This window comes from Oncorhynchus keta, chromosome 29, assembly GCF_023373465.1.
Source record: "Oncorhynchus keta strain PuntledgeMale-10-30-2019 chromosome 29, Oket_V2, whole genome shotgun sequence".
Taxonomy (NCBI): domain Eukaryota; kingdom Metazoa; phylum Chordata; class Actinopteri; order Salmoniformes; family Salmonidae; genus Oncorhynchus; species Oncorhynchus keta.
The window spans coordinates 24,241,243-24,266,892 of NC_068449.1; the positions used below are offsets into that span (position 1 = coordinate 24,241,243).

General features: G+C 42.4%; 2 protein-coding genes across 9 annotated transcripts in view; one reads left to right on the forward strand and one right to left on the reverse strand.

The window, feature by feature from the left end:
- The window catches only part of LOC118362544 (proline-rich membrane anchor 1-like), a 28,670-nt gene extending 11,515 nt beyond the window's left edge, over positions 1 to 17,155 (forward strand). For both annotated transcript variants that reach the window (XM_035742953.2, XM_035742952.2), the window contains exons 3-4: positions 2,822 to 2,948; positions 14,629 to 17,155. In XM_035742953.2, the coding sequence (XP_035598846.1) occupies positions 2,822 to 2,948; positions 14,629 to 14,728 (227 nt within the window). In that variant the 3' untranslated portion in view covers positions 14,729 to 17,155. The remainder of the gene's footprint in view (positions 1 to 2,821; positions 2,949 to 14,628) is intronic.
- A 6,142-nt stretch (positions 17,156 to 23,297) lies between these two features.
- Positions 23,298 to 25,650, reverse strand: part of LOC118362545 (protein unc-79 homolog) — a 48,450-nt gene continuing 46,097 nt past the window's right edge. For all 7 annotated transcript variants that reach the window (XM_052486279.1, XM_035742959.2, XM_035742958.2 and 4 more), the window contains 6 exons: positions 25,441 to 25,616; positions 25,084 to 25,267; positions 24,755 to 24,958; positions 24,218 to 24,295; positions 24,093 to 24,134; positions 23,298 to 23,983 (listed from right to left, as the gene is read on the reverse strand). In XM_052486279.1, coding sequence (XP_052342239.1) covers positions 23,795 to 23,983; positions 24,093 to 24,134; positions 24,218 to 24,295; positions 24,755 to 24,958; positions 25,084 to 25,267; positions 25,441 to 25,616 — 873 coding nt within the window. In that variant the 3' untranslated portion in view covers positions 23,298 to 23,794. The remainder of the gene's footprint in view (positions 23,984 to 24,092; positions 24,135 to 24,217; positions 24,296 to 24,754; positions 24,959 to 25,083; positions 25,268 to 25,440; positions 25,617 to 25,650) is intronic.

Below are 25,650 nucleotides of genomic sequence, written 5' to 3' on the forward strand. Positions count from 1 at the left end.
CTTTACCTTCGGGAGTACACAGTTGCCTGTGAAATCTCTGCCTCCTGTCCTGCCAGGCTCAGTGGTTTGGTTTCCCCTCGAGGACCCCCTTGTTAAAACACAGATGAGTTCATTAAATTAGGGTTTTGATACAGATAAGAAGGCTAATGAACTGTCCCGACAGTCCCGTCTTCATTTTGTAAGTCAAGATGGGACCACTAACTGTGTGTGTGTGTGTGTGCGCGTGTGTGCGTTGCCACACAGTTTTCTGTATTTTTCCCGAGTTTCTTGCCTTACTGGTTTCCATGTCTCCTTCAACATATTTCGGTGCTTAACTAATGATCAGATATGTTTCTGACCTGATACGGGGACATTCTTGTCATTGACAAATGAGTTGTATCAACTATATGAATCAATGGTATGACATTGCGATGGTGGAAAGAGGATATTTTGTCAATACAACTGGTGTATGTTGTCATGAATACTGTAATGAGCAGTGCTATGAAATATGGGACAGGCATTGCTGATTGTGCACTCAGCCCAGGTTAACACTGAGACTGTTGAAAATCAGTCAGCTGAAACACTTCATACTGAGAGTGTGCAGGGGCACTTCATCGTTAAATGCTCAACAGACAGCTGTGGAAAGGGTTCAATCAATCAGATTAAATGATTTCCTCTGTCTGGTCAATTCAGATAGGCCTTCTTTCCTCCTAAATTACCAAGTGAGGCATCTATGAATAGAAGATAGGGCTGTCAGTGACCACTGTGACTCTAACTTACCTAACCTATCGGCCACCTGTTGATGTATAAGTCCACAATGTCGTCGATCATGAACGCAGTACTCTTCCATCGGGTCTTAACTGTAAACGTGGTCTACAGTTTATTGGCTGGGTATTGTGTCACCATATTCTAATTCCCTGTTTATGAATCTAAAGCGTAATACAAATAGATGCACAATATGTGTGTATGTTTATGCATGTCTGTTGTTCTTTTTCTATGCTTCTAGATCTTTCTGTGACTACTGTCAAGGCCACTGCATGGAAGGTTCCCTGAATGATTCTACGAGATTCTCTGAATTCTCTGACTGTACATTTCAGCATGTCGTTCTGTATTATGTGGTTTGAAAAGAAGAGAACCATTACAATGGCAAAGCAAAACCTCTTGGCTTGGCAAAAAAAAGTATTAATTTCTAGGAGCAAAATGTGAAAATAGCATTTTTAAATCATAGTCTATGGAAGGTTGGGAAGAAGGCACGTATTTATGCTGTTCATGTATTGGGAAGGAGGCAAAACATTGGTCATCTGGTCTCAGCGAGAACTTTGTGAATAAATAACAGAGGCAAACTTCAAAGTAAAGCATTGAACTGTAATCATTGCTGCTGTAAAATCTGTTTGTTTTGGTGTGTGCCAGATGCATGAGGGAGCTGATTGGACTGGTCCCAAAATAATACATGAATATGCATGAAGAAGTGGGACAATGAGAGAGATTGTATTGACAAAAAGTTTTAAATGAGGCAAATTGGCAGTGTTGAGTAAAAGTATGTGCTCTAAAAAATGGCTCAGAAGTCCCTTCAAAAGAGAGAGCTTTATCACACTGAAGTAGATCCGTACCCCTGACTGAATTGAATCCAAAATGCAGGATTAGAACTGAAGTTGGGCTCAAAGGAGATTTTACATTCAAATTGACTTATGACGTGGTGTGCTGGGGAGAAACGTGCCATGTCATTTGCTCTGGATAAATCTAAAGTGTTTAAATATTCCACAGCATTGCTGCGGGTTGTGCGTTACCATGGAGTCAATTCCTCCCTCTCATTCACAACAAAACTATACTCTGAATGCATGGGATGTGTTTTTTGCATGATAAACATGGATGATAAACCTACATTATTAAACCCAGCCATCATTACACTCTTGGCAGTGGGTTGGGGAGCTATATTCAGTTCGTGTTTTAATACTTAGATATAGTCAAATGGATTCCGGCTCAGACAGAGTGAGACATGCTTATTGCTGGGGACCCCTAAGATCTCCCTCCTGTCAAACTGAGCAGTATTGTCAGTGCCACAAAGCTTTTAACTATCTATATGGTAGGCTATTCACCTTTGAAAAAAAGAGGAGACTGAAAGGGAGAGAGAGCGAAAACAGCACGTGGCTAGAGAAAAAACATGTTGAGAGAGAGAACAGGGGAAGGTCTAGAGAGATGGTGAGGGCATGGAGTACACCATTCAGACACTGTTCGTTGCTAAGCTGCACTGAGTGTGATATAAGTTCCCTGGTGTGTGTCCTTGTACTTGTACATAGTCCTAACCCTCAGTCAGACATGTGACCATAACATGGTGCTCCTGTAGGTGGAATCAGTTTGGACATGGAGTGCTTGTGTAATAAAGGTTGACTGCATTTTAAATGATTCATGGAGCAGGGTTAGATATCTCTGAACATTTAACCTAAGAATTTGATGAACAGGTGAGCATTACCCTGCTATCCAGAGTAAGGAAGCAAATCAGGCCCAGAGCTTTATGGTGTAATAGTATAGTGATAGAAGGTTGAGAATCAATCCATTTTTAAGCAGATCACTAGCAAGTTGATTTACAACATGGGGTGTGGTGTTGCTGCATTAATGATGAGCTTTCATCATGCCGTCCTAAGACAGAATGGCTGTCTATGAAGCATTTATGATGTAATACATACTGTAGGACAAACACAGGATCTAGGCTAAAGCAGTTTGCATGATAACCTAATCTCGATTAGCGGCCAAGTGCTAGTCCTGTGTTAGAAGGCTAATGATGTTTGAAAATGAAACTGTATTTTTCTCTCTTTATCCATCCCCCTCTCCTCATCACTCCCAGTGGTTGAGTCCCCTCTGCCGCTGTTGAGGCCATGGTGGATGGAGATCCTAGTGCTTGGAACAGTGGGCTGTGCCTCGGCTGTTTTCCTCCTTTCAGCCATGATCATCTGCTACAAGGCCATAAAGAGGTATGTCAGTTACCTATGTCAACAAGATTGGCATGGAAAAGACTGCGTCTTGTCATTCGTATAGCCGACATCCATTCGGAATACATCAATCTAAACAAAAAAAACTATATATTCCTTTCCAATTCAATTATTCTGCATTTTATTAAGCTTTCAACACAACCTGAAACATTGCTCAGGTTACAACAATAATTAGTGACTGTGAAAAATATTTGATTCTGGGGGTTGTCGCTATGTCATTGCCATGTTGTTATTGCTCTAAAGAAGGACACGTGGCCTGTGTTATGGGTCAGAGGGTGTTCAGAGGTCACAGTAATGGAACAGGTCACAGGGATCATCTGGAAAGCTCTACCTACAGCAAGTCATTACACTGTCACTCGTTAATACTGGATATCATACATAATGTTACACAATGCAGCTTTCTCCATAAAGCAAGTTAGATCGAAATGATATCTATAATCTTACTGGGAATAACCCAATGATCTGAAAGACCTGCGCTATAGTCAGCAGTTCCTGTCAGCAGTGTTCTAGACATTGAAATACTTCCCTGTTTTATTTCTTGGCGTGGGCTGATTTTGAATTGCATAATTGTACAGAGCTTTTTAGACTAGCAACTGAATCGATGTGAATGTAAAGCCAAGATGGGTTACTGGAGAAAGCCCATGACCCTGTCGCCGTAGTGACGATGTGAACTATTTCCCCCTGTTTGGATTGGCTCATCGGAGGAAAGCCCATGACCCTTGTCGCCGTAGTGACGATGTGAACTATTTCCCCCTGTTTGGATTGGCTCATCGGAGGAAAGCCCATGACCCTGTCGCCGTAGTGACGATGTGAACTATTTCCCCCTGTTTGGATTGGCTCATCGGAGGAAAGCCCATGACCCTGTCGCCGTAGTGACGATGTGAACTATTTCCCCCTGTTTGGATTGGCTCATTGGAGGAAAGGCCATGTGGACAGTGGTGTAAAGTACTTCAGTAAAAATACTTTAAAGTACTACTTAAGTCATTTTGGGGGGGAATCTGTACTTTACTATTTATATTTTTGCCTACATTTACTTCACTATAATTCTAAAGAAAATAATGTACTTTTCACTCCATACATTTTCCCTGACACTCAAAAGTCCTCGTTACATTTTGACAGGAAAATGGTCCAATTCACACACTTATCAAGTGAACATCCCTGGTCATCCCTACTGCCTCTGATGTGGTGGACTCATTAAACACACATACTTCGTTTGTAAATTATGTCTGAGTGTTAGTGTGTGCTCCTGCTTATCCGTCTGGTTTGCTTAATTTAAGACATTTGAAATGGTTTATACTTTTACTTTTGATACTTAAGTACAGTTGAGCAATTCCATTTCCTTTTGATACTTAAGTATATTTAAAACCAAATACTTTTAGACTTCTACTCAAGTAGTATTTTACTGGGTGACTTTCACTTTTACTTGAGTCATTTTCTATTAAGGTATCATTACTTTTACTCAAGTATGACAATTGAGTACTTTTTCCACCACTGCATGTGGGGTTTTAGCCTGCAGCACAACCAAGACCTAATTCCTTGTCTGACATTCAGGCAGTGTCACACAGGCACTCAGACACACATGTTCAGACACTTAAACACCCACATACTGTGCACACAGACCCACATGATAAACACACACACACACACACACACACACACACACACACACACACACACACACACACACACACACACACACACACACACACACACACACACACACACACACACACACACACACACACACACACGCTAACAGGCACAGTGTGACTAAAGAAGATATACAGTCACAGCTGGAGACACGTTTTTGAACATTATTTGAATACATCAAATTGTTATTCATAAAACTGTGTAAAGACTGGATGTTACATATGTCTTTCCTCAGTAGGATTATATTTATCATTTTCTCAAACAACAAACAGGAGTGGCAGGGTAGCCTAGTGGTTAGAGCGTTGGACTTGTAACCAGAAGGTTGCAAGTTCAAACCCCTGAGCTGACAAGGTACAAATCTGTTGTTCTGCCCCTGAACAGGCAGTTAACCCACTGTTCCTTGGCTGTCATTGAAAATAAGAATGTGTTCTAGGCAAGCCTAGTTAAATAAAGGTAAAATAAAAAATTTATAAATAAATCAGGCAGTGTAAGTAATGGGAGGTTGGCTCTGGAATTCATTATGGCAATTCACCAGCCCCCTCTGTAGCCAAGGGGCACCTTTTTTAATGCAGCTATGGCAGGAAAGTGTTGTTGCAATACGGGCCGCTGTAGCCCCAAACCCAAGTCATTATTTATGAATTAATTTGCACAGTCATTCAGTCGCAGGCTACATCTTTTATACATGCAAGCGGGTCGTGTCCTGAAGTTCTTATGGAGGTGGGCTCTGTGACTGCAGACTTTGTGCTTCGCCATGCCTCCATCCCCGGTGACTGAGTGAGGAGGGAGAAATGCTAAGGTCCAGTCTGACTGCCCACATTAGCCCTGAGCCAATAACAAATCAGTCTGAGGAAACAGAGGTAATGAAAAAATCAAAAATATTGATTTAAAAATTGTCATGGATCCTCTCTGACCGAGAGGGAGAGAAAGAATGTAGAGAGAAAAAGAGTCAGAGAAACAGAGACAGATGAATGTTGTCTACCAAAGCTGGGAAACAGCAGTAATTGGGTGTCTTAGTCAATAACAACGTGAGAGAGGTTTTGTCAGTGACAAAAACAGAAACAGTTATATATAGCCCGTCCAGCCCCTCAGTGCTCAAGGCTTTCCCAATGAAAATCAGCTGGAGTGTGGCCAAGGCCCCAGCAGCACAGACACTAGAGGAGCTATCTCTGCAAGCCCCGACTGTCCCTTAGCTGGGTTGCACACATTTGGCCTGTTGTTTTGTTGTCTCATAATCTTATTCCACCAGTCATTTGTCAGAGGCAAAGAGGTTGGACGAAACCCATTTCATCCAATTCCATTCAATTCAGTTCATAGCATCAAGGGAGTTGATGTTTGTGAGCATGGAGAGCAGGATTCAGACGTGCTGTGTGACAGTGCTGTGCTATCCAAACAGCAGACATGATGCTGCAGTCCATGCTGTCAGCAATGCGGGGAATCTAAACACCACAACAAAACAAGACAACACACTGTGCCTGTTTTTCTCAATTACTCGCTCCTCTGGGATTTCTGTCCAGCAAGGAGGACAAATCAGGACAGTTTATATTCAGGGTAAATCCAGCATAACCATTCAGTTAAAGATTTCACGAGGAAGCAAAATATACTGTATCTTTAATGAATTTATTACAAAGCATATATAATATTCTGGTTTTATAATATTTCATTACTACACTTCTGAAACAGTGAAAAGTGAAAACACTTTATGAGGGGTCTTTAAACAGTAGCATGTTCCTCTAATGTCCAGATGGTATGAGAATAACTGTAAACAGCTCAACACATGTCCCAACCTCAACATTATCCCTTCCCCAAACTTCAAACGGACGTGTGCTGCGATTGCACAGCTTTGATATGAAATATTAATCTGACCTGTGAAGTGTTGTGTAGCCACCTGCCACGTGTCAACAGCATGACATATATTATTGAAGGGCTGGGTAGAGGTCGCTGTGAGGCCCGAACACCCTGCCCTCTATGGTGGCCTGCTAGAAAAACATTGATGATCATTGACTTGAGACTAGGTCAGTGCCAGTGGAGAAAGTTATGGGGCTTTAAACACCTTTTCAGTGGTTCATAGAGACTTCAGTGGGAAAGTCTGGTGTATCCCAACTCCCCTACCAATCTCCAATCATAAAAGTATGCACACACACACACACACACACACACACACACACACACACACACACACACACACACACACACACACACACACACACACACACACACACACACACACACACACACACACACTGCACATTCTAGGAGCTTAATAGCCAACGTTCTTCGACAGGCTGTCTTCATCAGGGTATAATGACAAACACTGCAGGTTTAAATAGTTTGAAAGGACACACAGGTGTCTGTAATCATGGCCAGCTGTGACTTGATTTCATTGGTTGATTTAGAGGTATAGATGGAACATAAAAAAGCATGAATGAATAACTTACGATCATAGATACAATTTGACTACATAGTCCTACAAACATGATTTACAATGGCTAGCAAAAACACAATAACCACAAGAATGGCTTCAGATCAATCAATCAAATGTATTTATAAAGTCCTTTTTACATCAGCCGATGTCACAACGTGCTGTACAGAAACCCAGCCTAAAACCCCAAACAGCAAGCAATGCAGATGTAGAAGGACAGTGCCTAGGAAAAACTCCCTAGAACGGCCAGAACCTAGGAAGAAACCTAGAGAGGAACCAGGCTCTGAGGGGTGGCCAGTCCTCTTCTGGCTGTGCCGGGTGGAGATTATAACAGAACATGGCCAAGATATTCAAACGTTCATAGATGACCAGAAAAGTCAGATAATAATAATCACAGAGATTGTAGAGGGTTCAACAGGTCAGCACCTCAGGAGATCAAACTCTACTTTGAGCCCGAATGGAGTAATGGTCTCTAAATTAAAGATCCAGGTGGCCTTTCGTTTTAATTTTAACAATACATTGTCAAGGTCACCCCCTCTCCTATGGAGGGTGACGTTTTCGATTCCGATATAGCAAAGGGGTGAAATAGAGTGGTTTGCTTCCAAAAAGTGGGCCGCAACTGGGTACGTCCAGTTTTTTGCACATAATGGTGCTATGATGCTCAGAGATTCTTACTTTTAATTTGCGCTTTGTTTTGCCAACATAATTTTTTCCACAAGGACAAATTATAAGATAAATAACTGCCTTAGTGGAGCACGTGATAACACCTTTGATTGGGATCTCTTTCCCTGTTTGGGAGTGTTTGAAGGATCTAGATTTGTACAGTGGCAAGAAAAAGTATGTGAACCCTTTGGAAATACCTGGATTTCTGCATAAATTGGTCATACAATTTTATCTGATCTTCATCTAGGTCACGACAATAGACAAACACAGTCTGCTTAATTTCTTGGTGACGGGGCAGTATTTTCACGTCCGGATGAAATGCATGCCCAAAGTCAACTGCCTGCTACTCATCCCCAGAAGATAAGATATGCATATTATTAGTATATTTGGATATAAAACACCCTGAAGTTTCTAAAACTGTTTGAATCATGTCTGTGAGTAAAGCAGAACATGTGTAGCAGGCGGCCACTCTCTTTTCAATGGGATTTCATTGGGAATCCAGATTTTAAGGGACCTTCTTGCAGTTCCTACCGCTTCCACTGGATGTCACCAGTCTTTAAAAAATGGTTGAGGTTTTTCCTTTGTGTAATGAAGAAGTAGCCCTGTTCAAAACGAGGGTCACTTCAAGTGTACTGTTTGTTAGAGGCGCATGACCAGAAATGTATCGTCAGTTTGTTTTCTTCCTGTATTGAACACAGATCATCCTGTCTTCAATTTGATCGGTTATTTATTTTAAAAAATACCAAAAGTTGAATTACAAAAGTAGTTTGAAATGTTTTGGCAAAGTTTACAGGTAACTTTTGAGATATTTTGTTGTCACGTTGCGCAAGTTGGAACCGGTGTTTTTCTGGATCAAACGCGCCAAATAAATGGACATTTTGGATATATATCGACGGAATTAATCGAACAAAAGGACCATTTGTGATGTTTATGGGACATATTGGAGTGCCAACAGAAGAAGCTCGTCAAAGTTAAGGCATGATTTATATTTTTATTTCTCCATTTTGTGTTGCGCCTGCAGGGTTGAAATATGCTTCTCTCTCTTTGTTTACGGTGGTGCTATTCTCAGATAATAGCATCGTTTGCTTTCGCCGAAAAGCCTTTTTGAAATCTGACATGTTGGCTGGATTCACAACACGTGTAGCTTTAATTTGGTATCTTACATGTGTGAATTCATGAAACTTTGATTTTTATAGTAATTTATTTGAATTTGGCACTCTGCATTTTCTCTCGCTAGCGTCCCACATATCCCAGAGAGGTTAAACTAATAACACACAAACAATTATACGTTTTCATGTCTTTAATGAACACACCGTGTAAACATTCCCCTTGCAGGGTGGAAGAAGTATGTGAACGCTTGGATTTAATAACTGGTTGACCCTCCTTTGGCAGCAATAACCTTAACCAGGAATTTTGGACCATTCCTCTTCACAAAACGTTTTCAGTTCAGCAATATTCTTTGGATGACTGATGTGAACTGCTCTCTTGAGGTCATGCCACAGCATCTCAATCGGGTTGAGGTCTGGACTCGACCACTCCAGAACGTGTATTTTCTTCTGTTGAAGTCATTCTGTTGTTGATTTACTTCTGTGTTTTGGGTCGTTGTCCTGTTGCATCACCCAACTTCTGTTGAGCTTCAATTGGCGGACAGATAGCCTAACATTCTCTTGCAAAATGTCTTGATAAACTTGAGAATTCATTTTTCTGTCGATGATAGAAAGCTGTCCAGGCCCTGAGACAGCAAAGCAGACCCAAACCATGATGCTCCCTCCACAATACTTTACAGTTGAAATAAGGTTTTGATGTTTCATCCGTGGTGGCCTCCCATGAACACCATTCTTGTTTACTGTTTTACGTATCGTTGACTCGTCAACAGAGATGTTAGCATGTTCCAAAGATTTCTATAAGTCTTTAGCTGACACTAGGATTCTTCTTAACCTCATTGAGCATGCTGCGCTATGCTCTTGCAGTCATCTTTGCAGGATGGCCACTTCTAGGGAGAGTAGCAACAGTGCTGAACTTTCTCCATTTATAGACTATTTGTTTAACCGTGGACTGATAAACATCAAGGCTTTTAGAGATACTTTTGTAACCCTTTCCAGCTTTTATGCAAGTTAACAATTCTTAATCTTAGGTCTTGTGAGATCTCTTGTGAATAGCAAACTAAAACTCTTTTTTTATAGGGCAAGGCAGCTCTAACCAACATCTCCAATCTCATCTCATTGATTGGACTCCAGGTTAGCTGACTCTTGGCCTAGGGGTTCACATACTTTTTTGAATTGTTAGGAGAATTTTGTTATCAATGTTCATAAACTTCAATTAATATAGTCAGTCTGCAACCCAGTGTTTGTAAGATTCTGGTTGAATGAAGCAGACAAGAGTCCCAGTTTACAAAAATAAAAGTGTTTATTCACGAGAACGCTCTGAAGTCCATTATATAAAGACATCCATTTTATAGCTGCGCACATACTTCCACACAAACAGTAGGTATCCTACGCACATAATTTAAATTATTTTTATCACCAACCTACACTGTGAATGTTTAAATTATGTATTCAATATAGACAAGAAAAATACCATAATTTGTGTGTTATTAGTTTAAGCACACTATGTTTGTCTATTGTTGTGACTTAGATGAAGATCAGATCAAATTTGATGACCAATTTATGCAGAAATCCAGGTAATTCCAAAGGGTTCACATACTTTTTATTTCTGCCATGGCACTGTAAGTGAGCATTGAGCTCAGACAGACATTGTGTGGGGTTATTTTGGGATGGTAAATCAATGTTTACCAATTGATCTCAGAGATTTCTGCCCCGTTAGAATACAAACAAGGTAGGGTCTGAAAGCACATTACCTATTTTTTTAAATGTATTTAACTAGGCAAGTCAGTTAAGAACAAATTCTTATTTACTGTACAATGACTGCCTACCCCGGATGACGTTGGGCCAATTGTGCGCCACCCTATGAGACTCCCAACCACGGCCGGTTGTGATACACCCTGGATTTGAACCAGGGACTGGGACTGGTCTAAGGCACTGAGATGCAGTGCCTTAGACCCCTGCTCCACTCGGGAGCCCTATACCTATACTGTCATCAGATCTTAAAATGTGCCAATGTTTGTGAACGATTCCCTTAATTCATTCAGAGCACTTTGAATAGTGAGTAGTAAGAACGCAAGAATGTTTCTTTTTACGAGATTTGTTTTGGATTTCCTCATCGGCAGTACTTATCTGACCATTTTTATATCCCCTTTCCTTGAATTTTCTTTGCATCTCAGCCATGTTTCTGTCAATATGATGTTTTTATGCAAAATCTTTTGATTGGACAGAATTGGTTGTAGGGCAAACTGTTTTTCAAGGGAAGCGGGTAACAGCTATCAGCCCTCAACAAACTGTTATCCTCACACAAAATCAGAAGATCAAGGAAACTGATTTGGCGTGTGTCAGATTGCATAGGAAATTTCAGGTGCTCAGAACAAGAGTTCAGAACATGGAACGCCTGGAGCTGTTTTGCATCACCCCTCCATCAAACAAAAATTATCATCAATGTACCATTTCCAAATAATAACATTTTTGAGAGTATTGAGAATTGCCTGTCTCTCCATGTAACCCACATATAAATTAGCATAGTTAGGAGCCATAGGGGATCTCATAGCAGTACCCTTCCTCTGGATAAAGAAATTGTTTTGAAACATGAAATAGTTACATGTGAATACTATTTCAGCCAATGTCATAATACATGCACTGGAGGGTAGTACATTTGGGTCACGTTGCAAAATAAAATGTTCCATGGTACCCTTGGGCCTGGCAGTTTCCTCTCCTGGCAGGTTGTCCCAGGTCTCAGAAGGAGAACACAGCATGTGTTTATCATCCGGGCTGCCACTGTCTGTGGGTAGCCATCACCACCAAGGTTTTTGGGAAAGCAAACACACACGTGCGCACGCACATGCACACACACCAGCACTAGCCAATCATTTCCCAACAGGATGTGTCGGTACCCTTGGGCCCGGCAGTTTCCTCTCCCAGGCTGTCCTAGGTCCCAGAAGGAGAACACAGCATCTGTTTATCAGCAGGGCTGCCGCTGTCTGTGGGTAGACATCAATACCACCACCACCACCACTGTCTGGCCCACTACAGGACACACTCCTACAGATTACATTTACGGATAGCACAACACAGGAAGTGCATTGAATCCCTGATGGGTAACCTTGCCTGAGACCTAGGAAGCAAACTGTCACCCCCAGACAGGAAGCTAGTCAGGAAGCTACTGAGTACTCATTAGTGACCATTCTGTTATACTAATGAGTGGACTCTAAGTTCAGTGTCTCCAAGTTAGTACTACAGTAAGGCTTGTAACATCCATGGAGATGTAAATACTCTCTTTATGCAAGAAGATATCGCATTAGTAATTGTAAAAATAGCATTTGTGGATGATGCCTAAGAGTGAACAACATATTTTATTGAATATTTAAATGTCATCCCAGTAAGATCCCATGGCAGGGCAAAGTCTTGGTCTGAATTAGACTGAACGACTGTCCGTCAGGTCAGACTGGCCAGCAGTGGCTTTAAGAGGAGAGGGAAGGAGATACTGAGCTAAGATGTAGCTTAAGGGCCCCCTGTGCCACTGAAGGCAGTGTACAGTATTGAGTGGGACAATGACTGTACTAAATGTATTCCGATCTGTCTCTGGGTTACATAAGCCTGTGCAGAGGAGAGCAGCTGAAGGGGTCGGCATAGAAGACACAGTACACTGGACAAATATAATAACCACAAAAGCACTGAGGGATGCATGAAAATGGCTTGCATTGAAGGATACTGCTTTTCACAGACCAATAATAGCGGAGGATTATGTGCTTCGGCTTGTTTTGCATCAGAATGTGGCTCACAGAAAGAGTAGCATTACAGCATAACCAACATAACCAAGAGAGGAGATCTCACTCACATAGAGTATTACAGTATTAATATTTATTTGATGTTCTATGTATACATAAGCTCTTCTCTGAGGTAAAATAAAATGTTATCGAATATCAATGGAGTGTGTCTAATTGCCACATCCAGCATTTCTTCTGTTTGATTTATCTTCTCCTTTCGTGGCTCTGAGAGCGACGTGACTTTTTATTGTTCAGCTTATTAGAGGGCATGACTGACCAGTGCATCCAGCCACAACAGCCTATGAAATCCAATCTCTCCGTAGGTAAACAACCACAGGATTAAGGAGTAGAATGATTTATGTATTTTCTTAAGTTAAATAAAGCACCTCTACTGTCGTTACATTTGTATTTATTTTTTATTGAACCTTAATTTAACTAGGCAAGTCAGTTCGCACTGAGCTAAAGAGTAGAGCTGCCGCGTTCAAGGTGCGGGACTCTAACCCGGAAGCTTATAAGAAATCCTGCTATGCCCTGTGACAAACCATCAAACAGGCAAAGCGTCAATACAGGGCTAAGTTTGAATCATACTACACTGGCTCCGACGGTCATCTTATGTGGCAGGGCTTGCAAACTATGACAGACTACAAAGGGAAGCACAGCCGTGAGCTGCCCAGTAACACGAGCCTACCAGACGAGCTAAACTAAATAACTTCTATGCTCGCTTCGAGGCAAGCAACACTGAGGCATGCATGAGAGCATCAGCTGTTCTGGACGACTGTGATCACACTCTCCGTAGCCGACGTGAGTAAGACCTTTAAACAGGTCAACATTCACAAGGCTGCAGGGCTAAACGCAGCCTTCTAAAAAGATTAGGCATGGGTCCTGAGATCCTAAAAAGGTTCTACAGCTGCAACATCGAGAGCATCCTGACTGGTTAAATCACTGCTGGGTGTGTCAATTGCTCGGCCTCTAACCGCAAGGCACTACAGAGGGTAGTGTGTACGGCTCAGTATATAACTGGGGCTTAGCTGCATGCCATCCAGGACCTCTACACCAGGCGGTGTCAGAGGAAGGCCCTAAAAATTGTCAAAGAACCCAGCCACCCCAGTTATAAACTGTTCTCTCTACTACTGCATGGCAAGCTGTACCGGAGTGCCAAGTCTAGGACAAAAAGGCTTCTCAACAGTGTTTACCCCCAAGCCATAAGACTCCTGAACAGGTAATCAAATGGCTACCCGGACTATCTGCATTGTGTGCCCCCCCGACCCCTCTTTTACACTACTGCTACTCTCTGTTCATCATATATGCATAGTCACTTTAACCATATCTACATGTACATACTTCCTCAATTAGCCTTTCTTACCGGTGTCTGTATATAGCCTCGCTACTGTATATAGTCTCGCTACTGTAATAGCCTTTCTACTATATATAGCCTCACTACTGTATATAGCCTCGCTACTGTTATTTTTCACTGTCTTTTTACTGTTGTTTTTATTTCTTTACTTACCTATTGTTCCCCTAATACCTTTTTTGCACTGTAGGTTAGAGCCTGTAAGTAAGCATTTCACTGTAAGGTCTACTACATCTGTTGTATTCGGCGCATGTGACAAATAAACTTTGATTGATTTGATTTAAGCACAAATTCTTATTTACAATGACGGCCTACCAAAAGGCAAAAGGCCTCCTGCGGGGACGGGGGCTGGGATTAAAAATAAAAAATGTAATATAGGACAAAACACACATCACGACAAGAGAGACAACACTACATAAAGAGAGACCTAAGACAACAACATAGCATGGCAGAAACACATGACAACACAGCGTGGTAGCAACACAACATGACAACAATATGGTAACAAAACAACATGGTAGAAGCACAAAACGTGGTACAAACATTATTGGGCACAGACAAAAGCACAAAGGGCAAGAAGGTAGAGACAACAATACATCAAAGCAGCCACAACTGTCAGTATGAGTATCTATGATTGAGTCTTTGAATGAAGAGATAGAGATGAAACTGTCCAGTTTCAGTCAATATAAGTTGTGTTTGTTTGCAGGAAACCACAACGGAAAGAGGAGAACGGGATGAGTCGTGGAGAGTATGCCATGAGTGCACGCAACAAGAAAGCCATGGGCCCCAACAACACTGTGGTGTAGACTGTTCACTGACAGGAAGAGGAATTGGCATAACCATAACCCCCCACCACCACCACCATCCATCCTACCCAAAATGCAACAATTCCCTCTTACCTAGAACGCCACAGGGGTTGACCTGTTTAAAACACATTAACGCCTTTCCTTCTCTCTTAGCAGGTTACCTGGATGAAAGGAAACTTCCAGATAAAGGAAAGTAGTGAAAAGAACATAAAAATAAAACATTGAAGTGGATTCAGAGAACTAGTAATAAAGTGAATTGAGGACTTCGCCAGACTGAACATCATGTTGTCAACACAAAGTGTCATTGACAGGAGGACGGTTGACTGCTAGGCTACCAATCTATACAGCTCCGCAATTCTTACAGGCAACTATAATGTAGGAACAGACGTTGAAGGGCGGCAATGGGATAGGAGGTTGCGAGGACCAAATCATGAAGAAATTGTGCATGCAGGTTTTACTCTTTGGGCTGTCTCTCATCTATGCTCCTCAGACCCTTTTTCATATTTAAAGCAGAATTTGTACAACACTGTCACAGTTGCAGGTGTGGTTTGGGATGTATAGTGATTATCTGACTATGCAATTAAAAAAATATATACAGGTCATACCAAGAGTGAAGTAAAAGAAGGGGATCAAGTCAGTTCCTATGTTCCATACCAACAACACAGCTGAGAACTGGATTTTAGTTATTTGTTCATTTATGTATTTATTGTCTGCGTATGAATTCCATTTTAATGATTTGAAATGTGTTATTTTTTATGAATTATTGAATAATCATACAATTAATTTGTAATGCTTTGATGCTTTAAGCACACCACAGGAGGTTGGTGGCACCTTAATTGGGGAGGAGGGGCTCATGGTAACGGCTGGAGCGGAATCAGTGGATTGGAATCAAATACATCAAACACATGATTTCCATTTTTTTGAATGCCATTCCATCTTCTCCGTTCCAGCCGTTATTATGAGTCAGCCTCCACTGAAGCCCACTGTTCATTTGCTACTGACACAGTAAACACTTCAGCTTGCTCTGCAATGAGTTTTGGGTATCAATTGTTCATCTCTTGCTGTTTGACATGCCTTTTTCTCTTCCCCTGTGACTTCAGCGAATATGATGGGGATTCCTGTGTTTTGAGTTTGTGAATGTGTGCTGTCGGACCATGCTTTTAGGCAGCTTGTTCTGTACTACCCTCGAGTCTTATCACAGGTGAATGCCCCCGACAATACTAACGTCATATTACGTTTCGTCACATCTCAATGGTTAGACAGCCAGGGGAGGCAGTGGTGGACAGTGAGAAGCCCTTTGCCATGTTCTGATGTGATTTTGTCTTTAATTGTTCCACCTTTCAGCAAGGGGAGAACCCATCACTATAGAAACAGTGCACATGAGCCCAGGGCTCAAGTGCTGTGTGGTGGAGGACAGGATTCTAAACAGAGGCTAATCCGGATATTAAGTTGCAGAGAGGATGGCCTCAAAAGGGACATGTGACTCACACTCACAGGCATCCTCAACATCCTTCTGCTATAAACAGTAAACAGTTTATTTAAAGCATCAATCAATTTTTAAGCTACTTTTTGGCATAGGTGCAGTTCATCTGTATATAATGTGTATTTGAGTGTGAGAGAGAGCACAATAGATGGATGTCTGGCAGTATCTCTGAAATTTTCCATTACTGTTGAATTTTGTAAACACAGACCTTGCATTGTGATTTGCATACAGGGGTGGACTGGGACCAAAAATTGGCCCTGTCATTCCTAACACACCAGCCCATTTCTTTCCTCGAGGCCCCCACATTTGCCCATTGTCTTCCCTGAGGACCCCATTATTAGCCCCAAAAAATCCAATTTTGTGCAAGAATCACGTGGCAAAAAATGGAGCAGCCCATCTGGCATTTGCCTGAAATGCCAGATGGTCAGTCCACCCCTGAATGCATAGGTATTACCATATACCCTATAATGTACCCAGATACTGAAGATGCGTCACTAATACTGTACATTGAGGGAAATGATCATGGATGCATGAATGTAAATATTGATATTTAAAAATATCTGCCTTCTGGACTGTAATTACATGTACAGTGTAACAGAAAATATGTTTATACATAGTAGAAATTAAACAATGTGCTACCAATTAGAATTTAATCAATAGTGTCATGTTTATGGAGCAAACCATTCATGTATATTTGGCAATGAAAAGTTATTGCACAATTTATTCATTATATACCAAAGGAGATTAATGTACATTCAGTTGATTAAGTTGCTGACTTTTTCAGTTGTAAATAGGTCTATAGAAAGATAGGCCTATAGTCTTATCTATCACATAAGCAAAAAAAGAAGAGACAAAATGAGAACGTGTTTTAATTGAATGGCATACGGTACAACATTGATAAATCCACTGCGTGTTAATGATAAAGGTGTTATTTTTAGCCTGTACCCATCGTGCCTCTCCTTTCTGTGTCTCAGAGAGCTCCGTACTGGTCTTCTCCTGGGGCTCCCCCTGGGCGCAGGACGTGTTCTCAATCTGTCTCACACTGTTCATTTTTAATGAACAGCTATTATCAAACACAGCCATCCCCCTGGGGCTTGATCATGCTAACGGGGCAACTTGTGGGCCACTGGGGTTCCTTTGGTGTCAGGTCTTGGCACGGACATTCTCTGTGCATACAGACTATGTAAATAGGACTGGTCAACCACTTCAAATCAAATCAAATCAAATTTATTTATATAGCCCTTCGTACATCAGCTGATATCTCAAAGTGCTGTACAGAAACCCAGCCTAAAACCCCAAACAGCAAGCAATGCAGGTGTAGAAGCACGTTGGCTAGGAAAAACTCCCTAGAAAGGCCAAAACCTAGGAAGAAACCTAGAGAGGAACCAGGCTATGAGGGGTGGCCAGTACTCTTCTGGCTGTGCCGGGTGGAGATTATAACAGAACATGGCCAAGATGTTCAAATGTTCATAAATGACCAGCATGGTCAAATAATAATGATCACAGTAGTAGTCGAGGGTGCAGCAAGTCAGCACCTCAGGAGTAAATGTCAGTTGGCTTTTCATAGACGATCATTAAGCGTATCTCTACCACTCCTGTTGTCTCTAGAGAGTTAAAAACAGCAGGTCTGGGACAGGTAGCACGTCTGGTGAACAGGTCAGGATTCCATAGCCACAGGCAGAACAGTTGAAACTGGAGCAGCAGCACGGCCAGGTGGACTGGGGACAGCAAGGAGTCATCATGCCAGGTAGTCCTGAGGCATGGTCCTTGGGCTCAGGTCCTCCGAGAGAAAGAGAGAAAGAGAGGATTACAGAGAGCATACTTAAATTCACACAGGACACCGGATAAGACGGGAGAAGTACTCAAGATATAACAAACTGACCCTAGCCCCCGACACAAACTACTGCAGCAGGAAACACTGCGGCCTCATCCGATGATACCTCCGGACAGGGCCAAACAGGAAGGATATAACCCCACCCACTTTGCCAAAGCACAGCCCCCACACCACTAGAGGGATACCTTCAACCACCAACTTACCATCCTGAGACAAGGCCGAGTATAGCCCACAAAGATCTCCACCATGGCACAACCCAAGGGGGGGCGCCAACCCAGACAGGAAGATCACGTCAGTGACTCAACCCACTCAAGTGACTCACTCCTACTAGGGACAGCATGAAAGAGCACCAGTAAGCCAGTGATTCAGCCCCTGTAATAGGGTTAGAGGCAGAGAATCCCAGTGGAGAGAGGGGCACGGGCCAGGCAGAGACAGCAAGGGCGGTTCGTTGCTCCAGAGCCTTTTCCGTTCACCTTCACACTCCTGGGCCAGACTACACTCAATCATAGGACCTACTGAAGAGATGAGTCTTTACTAAAGACTTACAAGTTGAGACCGAGTCTGCGTCTCACATGGCTAGGCAGACCATTCCATAAAAATTGAGCTCTATAGGAGAAAGGCCTGCGTCTTGTGTCCGTAGCGTACGTGTAGGTAGGTACGGCAGGACCAAATCAGAAAGATAGGTAGGAGCAAGCCCATGTAATGCTTTGTAGGTTAGCAGTAAAACCTTGAAATCAGCCCTTGCCTTAACAGGAAGCCAGTGTAGGGAGGCTAGCACTGGAGTAATATGATACATTTTTTGGTTCTAGTCAGGATTCTAGCAGCCGTATTTAGCACAAACTGAAGTTTATTTAATGCTTTGTCTGGGTAGCCGGAAAGTAGAGCATTGCAGTAGTCTAACCTAGAAGTAACAAAAGCATGGATTAATTTTTTTGCATCATTTTTGGACAGAAAGTTTCAGATTTTTGCAATGTTACGTAGATGGAAAACAGCTGTCCTTGAAACAGTCTTGATATGTTCGTCAAAAGAGAGATCAGGTCCAGAGTCACGCCGAGGTCCTTCACAGTTGTTTTTGAGACGACTGTACAACCATCAAGATTAATTGTCAGATTCAACAGAAGATCGCTTTGTTTCTTGGGACCTAGAACAAGCATCTCTGTTTTGTCCGAGTTTAAAAGTAGAAAGTTTGCAGCCATGCACTTCCTTATGTCTGAAACACAGGCTTCTAGCGAGGGCAATTTTGGGGCTTCACCATGTTTAATTGAAATGTACAGCTGTGTGTCATCCGCATAGCAGTGAAAGTTAACATTATGTTTTCGAACATAAAATATATAGTGAAAACAAAAGTGGTTCTAAAACAGAACCTTGAGGAACACCGAAATATACAGTTGATTTGTCAGAGGACAAACCATTCACAGAAACAAATTAATATCTTTCCGACAGATAAGATCTAAACCAGGCCAAGAACTTGTCCGTGTAGACCAATTTGGGTTTCCAATCTCTCCAAAAGAATGTGGTGATCGATGGTATCAAAAGCAGTACTAAGGTCTAGAAGCACGAGGACAGATGCAGAGCTTTGGTCTGATGCCATTAAAAGGTAATTTACCACCTTAACAAGTGCAGTCTCAGTGCTATGATGGGGTCTAAAACCAGACTGAAGCATTTTGAATACATTGTTTGTCTTCAGGAAGGCAGTGAGTTGCTGTGCAACCGCTTTTTGAGAGGAATGGAAGATTCGATTTAGGCTGATAGTTTTTTAAATATTTTCTGGGTCAAGGTTTGGCTTTTTCAAGAGAGGCCTTATTACTGCTTCTTTTAGTGAGTTTGGTACACATCCGTTGGATAGAGATCCGTTTATTATGTTCAAGCACAGGAAGCAGCTCTTTCTGTAGTTTAGTTGGAATAGGGTCCAGTATGCAGCTTGAAGGTTTAGAGGCCATGATTATTTTCATCATTGTGTCAAGAGATATAGTACTAAAACACTTGAGTGTCTCTCTTGATCCTAGGTCCTGGCAGAGTTGTGCAGATTCAGGACAACTGAGTTTTGAAGGAATACGCAGATTTAAAGAGGAGTCCGTAATTTGCTTCCTAATGATCTTGATCTTTTCCTCAAAGAAGTTCATGAATTTATCACTGCTAAAGTGAAAGCCATCCTCACTTGGGGAATGCTGCTTTTTAGTTAGCTTTGCGACTGTATCAAAAAATTAATTTCGGATTGTTCTTATTTTTCTCAATTAAGTTGGAAAAATAGGATGATCAAGCAGCAGTAAGGGCTCTTCGATACTGCACAGTACTGTCTTTCCAAGCTAATCGGAAGACTTCCAGTTTGGTGTGGTGCCATTTCCGTTCCAATTTTCTGGAAGCTTGCTTCAGAGCTCGGGTATTTTCTGAATACCAGGGAGCTAGTTTCTTATGACAAAAGTTTTTAGTTTTTAGGGGTGCAACTCCATCTAGGGTATTGTGCAAGGTTAAATTGAGTTCCTCAGTTAGGTGGTTAACTGATTTTTGTCCTCTGACGTCCTTGGGTAGGCAGAGGGAGTCTGGAAGGTCATCAAGGAATCTTTGTGTTGTCTGGGAATTTATAGCACGACTTTTGATGCTCCTTGGTTGGGGTCTGAACAGATTATTTGTTGCAATTGCAAACATAATAAAATGGTAGTCCAGGATTATGAGCGAAAGCATTAAGATCCACAACATTTATTCCATGGGACAAAACTAGGTCGATGATGGCTCCGAAAGCCTTTTGGAGTGGGTCTGTGGACTTTTCCATGTGAATATTAAAGTCACCAAAAATGTGAATATTATCTGCTATGACTACAAGGTCCGATAGGAATTCAGGGAACTCAATGAGGAACGCTGTATATGGCCCAGGAGGCCTGTAAACAGTATCTATAAAAAGTGATTGAGTAGGCTGCATAGATTTCATGACTAGAAGCTCAAAAGATGAAAACGTATTTTTTTTTGTAAATTGAAATTTGCTATCGTAAATGTTAGCAACACCTCCGCCTTTGCGGGATGCACAGGGGATATGGTCACTAGTGTAACCAGGAGGTGAGGCCTCATTTAACACAGTAAATTCATCAGGCTTAAGCCATGTTTCAGTCAGGCCAATCACATCAAGATTATGATCAGTGATTAGTTCATTGACTATAACTGCCTTTGAAGTAAGGGATCTAACATTAAGTAGCCCTATTTTGAGACTTCAGAGGGGGAGAAGTCCATCACGGTCCAAGCTGAGCCATGTAGAGAGGGAGAGAGAGCACCGCAGAGGAATGTGAATGAGAGACTATACAGTAGTCTGCCTTTCCTGCTTTAGATGTGCCACTTGATGATAATGCAATGGGACACTCCGGGCAATTTAAACATTCATGCATTGTCCAGTCAGGGCACTCTGGGTTGCTCTGTAATAAAGAAGATCTGACAGGCCTGAACAGGAAGGCCACGGAGCCTCTCTATCTCAAAAAGCTCTGTGGATCGCCCAGATAAAATACAAGGTATTTCACAGGGCTGAATGGGAAAATAATCACCTTATTTGTTTACAGTAATATAGCCACTGTGGTATAAATTTGATTATTTCTGTAATTAGAAGATTTTAGGTTGCTTATGTGCTATTGAATGATTATGGCCAATCAGAAGACACACTATTGGTTTTATGAGTATACTGTATACTTGTTATTAAACATCCAGTGAGTGCTTCTGTATGTCTCTTGTCTGTGGCTGTTAGCTGCATGGCTGAACTATTTGCTCTCAAGCAGTAAAAATCAGGGAAAGCCCATGCATATCCTTGCTGCTCTGTGTGTGTGTGCGTTTGGTTTTACTTTCCTTGTGGGAACCATAAGTCCTTTTGTGGGGACCAAATGTACTTTTGTGGGGACCAAATCACAAGGATAGTCAAACAAATAAAACATTCTCAATTTCACCATTCCCCAAAAGGAAAAAGGCAATTTTAGGCTTCAGGGTTAGTTTTAGGGTTAGTTTTAGGGTTAGGTTTAGGGTTAGTTTTAGGTTTACGGTTAGGGTCTGGATAGGGTTAGGGAAAATACGATTTCGAATGGGAATTCATTAATTTAGTATCCACAAGGATACTAGGATACTGTGTGTGTGTGTGTGTGTGTGTGTGTGTGTGTGTGTGTCAGAGTGTGATTTTATTAGACAGCACTCAAAGCTGGTGACTCATTTGACACACACCTCTCGTAGAAGATCATTTTACAAAGTGCAGGTGTAAAGAAGTTATGAAATATTCCACGCTAGCTTCACCCTCGTGTGGACGCTAGCAAGCAAGCTCGGTAGTTCTAGATATCAACATCCAATCCAGTAGGGGCTGGAAGCTATAGTGAGCTTCGATTGGTCGAGCGCGTCATGATTTAGTGGAGTATTTGCATTAAGTTCAGCTTTCCCCAACTTTGGTCCCACCCTGTTCACATCCCTCACCCATGCTCGATTCGCCCAACGGTCACCCTCACACTTCGCTTCTCTTCCATTGGAAATATATGGCTTTCCGTAGTTACATTGCCCACATCGTCTTCAGTTAAGAGGCACTGTTAACTTCTCCGATACGGATTGAATAGAGCCCCAAGCTTGGATTTAAATGTTTAGTCCAACTATCATGTGGTGTGATATTCCCAGACAACCCACTGGGCACTCACTGGTTGAATCAAAAAACAATGTTGTTTACAATGTAAACAATGCGTGTTGTCAGCCGCTGTAAACAATGTTGTTTACAATTAAATTTGAAACGTGGAACTAACGTGGATTAGTCGTTGAGTTGACGTCTGTGCCCAGTAGGAAGTGCCCTTTCCATAATGTGATTAGATCCCACAGCAATGCTTTATCATGACAAACAACATTAAACTAGAGGTAACTGGTTCTTGGCTCTACAGGGGGCGGTAGACACGGACTCACTTGTCTTGTTTACCTCCGCCGTCTGGCTTCACCCTGATCGAGTTACAGTGCTCCTGCTGTATCCCATATTGTGTCAGATCGATCTGGGCTCTGTTGGCTAGAGGCAACCTGTCTGAACTGGGTAGAGGGTGAGATAGGTGCCCTAAAGTCCAATTGTCTTTACTGATAATAAAATGTGATTGATATTGGTTTGTCCTGAGCTAGGATATGTATGGGTGGTTCCCAATACAGCCTTTGGCTTTAGCAGTCATTTAGTTGACTTTATTTACTGTGCAGATGTACAATCATATCACACTTTGTGCACTTTTAACTGCTCTCTGTAGAGGTGACAAAGATACTGAGACATACTGTATATTTAGAACATGTGGCTGGATTTTTATTATTTTGTCAGGCTTGCAACCAAGCAACTGAAAATAACAATATAGAACATGAGTATCACCAAGTAAACAAGTCTGAGCTTCAGCATACAGCCTTCTCCATCCATCCACTCCAGTCATCTGCAGTGCTGCTAGATATTCTCTCCCTCTAGTTTGACCTCTGATGCTGCACACAGCATGTTGGGCACCTAAACTGTTATTTACTGTACTGTTATCCCCCTGCATCTGCACACCTGCCCGACCTGTACTCGCCTATCCCTCTCATTGCACAAAAGAGTAGTGTAGATATTCAAAGTTTAGACGGTGCTGAAGAGGATTACGTCAGAAGCAGTCTTAAGACGGTGAGAATCAATTTATGCAGGAGTCAACTTCCAGATGTTAATGGTCAGGCAGGCAGCCAGGCATTAAGCAGATGCACGCTGGTCCTGAGGTGGCCTGGGTCTTGGTGGATCTCGTGGGAGGTGGGCAGGTCACATAGGGTAGAACTGTGAGGCGGCCTCTGATGACTGGATCTCCACCTGGGCCATCTTGAACTGGGTGCACTGCAGCCACTTGCGCAGGGCAAAGGGCAGGGCCCCGGCTGCCTGGCCTTGCAGACACTGGTGGTTCACCCTGTTCTGGATAGCCTGCAGTCGCAGCTGGAGCCCTGCAGACAGATGCTGCATGGGACAGGGGGAGTTTTTTCACTGGATGCTCTGAAAACCCAAGCATCTATATCCATATAAGAACATAATACAAATCATATTTGAATTGCAATTTAATTCTTACCTTTAGGTTGGATTGAATCATGGGCAACCACATAGGTATTAACTGATGGAGAGAAGAGGGGATTTTCTTTTGTTGAAATAGAAAGCAACATGAAGTGTAAAATCAAGTGTTTGTGAAAAATGTACCTTCACGAAGATAGTGGAGTTGCATTCTTGTAGAGCCTCCATCAGGCTAATGACATGTAGACACACCATCTCCACCATCTTGGAAAGTTGAAGAGAACACATTTTTATTATTGCAAGGGATCATAACTTGATTTATGATTACCCCCCCACCCAAATATGAAACAAAATGTATGGTAGAAAAGCAGTCTCAGGCCGGGATTCAATCCGACCGCAGGTTTGAACAATGCGCCATTTAAAGATGATTTCCAATAGAGCCAGCATTGACTGAGAATATGGTCTCTGTGAACGCAGGAACATGTCCTTGAAAACCTGCATTGTGGATAAAGCGCGATCAGATTGAATCTCAGTATTACAAAACATCAATGTCCTGTCAGACATAACAACGATATGTTGGTGATTTAACCAATTCCTCTGTCACATTCACAACAGTCAGAGGAGTAGTTCACATTTAACTGTTGCACGTCTCCAAGCACATCCTCTTTCCAGCCCACCCCCTCTTGAAGCTGATGGAGAGATAAGCATGTGGATCTTCCTTACCACTTTGTTATGGGCCATGAGCTGCAAGATGCTGGGTGTGACGCGGCTCCAGAACTCCAGGCCCGTCAGTATGGCATTGGAAGAGAACTCTGTCTGGTTCTGGTTTTGCAGGGCCGAGGCGGCCGCCGCCTGCTCACAGTAGATGGTCCACAGCTGGGCAAACATGAAGGCATGGAACAGGGAGCACATGTGCAGCACTGACGTCTGCAGACGGAGGTGGCGAGGAAGAGAAAGGTCAGTGACACTTTGGTTTTCATGTGAAATCTTCATAGGTTTCCGTAGCAGTTTCTTCAACATTTGTGCATATAGCACTTAGACATTTTCCTGACCTTGGATTGCTCAGGGAAGCCGATGAGGATGATGATGAGGTGGTCAGCGATGTGTGAGCCAGCGTCCAGGGGGATGGGCATACAGGAGGTGGAGCCCTGGTACAGGGCATAGTGGGTCAGGGAGCCCAGGAGCAGCCAGGACAGCTGGCGGATGTGGGACACACACTCGATGAACTCCTTAGGTCTGAGGAGGAGACAAAGGTTAAACGCTTGTTGAGCAAACATTACAGTGTTATTAGAGTCACCATTCATTCTAATGCCTGATAAAAGTAATTCTGGTAATAGAATATCTTCATGATTACAGACAGTGAGATCACTGAAAGTAACATCAGTGCTGTGACTGTCGGTGCCTCTCACCCCTGCTGCATGGTGGACGGGGGATGGTAGAGCCAGGGAAGATAACGGATCACTGCCTTATTGTCACGGTGATTGCCTTTGCTGATCTCCATGGCAGCCACCTGTGCCAGGCCCACTTTCAGGTTTCCTCCAAACGTGTCCTCGTGCAGCGGCTGACAACACGCTTTCATATGGTTCTGGACAGAGTCACATGATCACATGACTACGGCC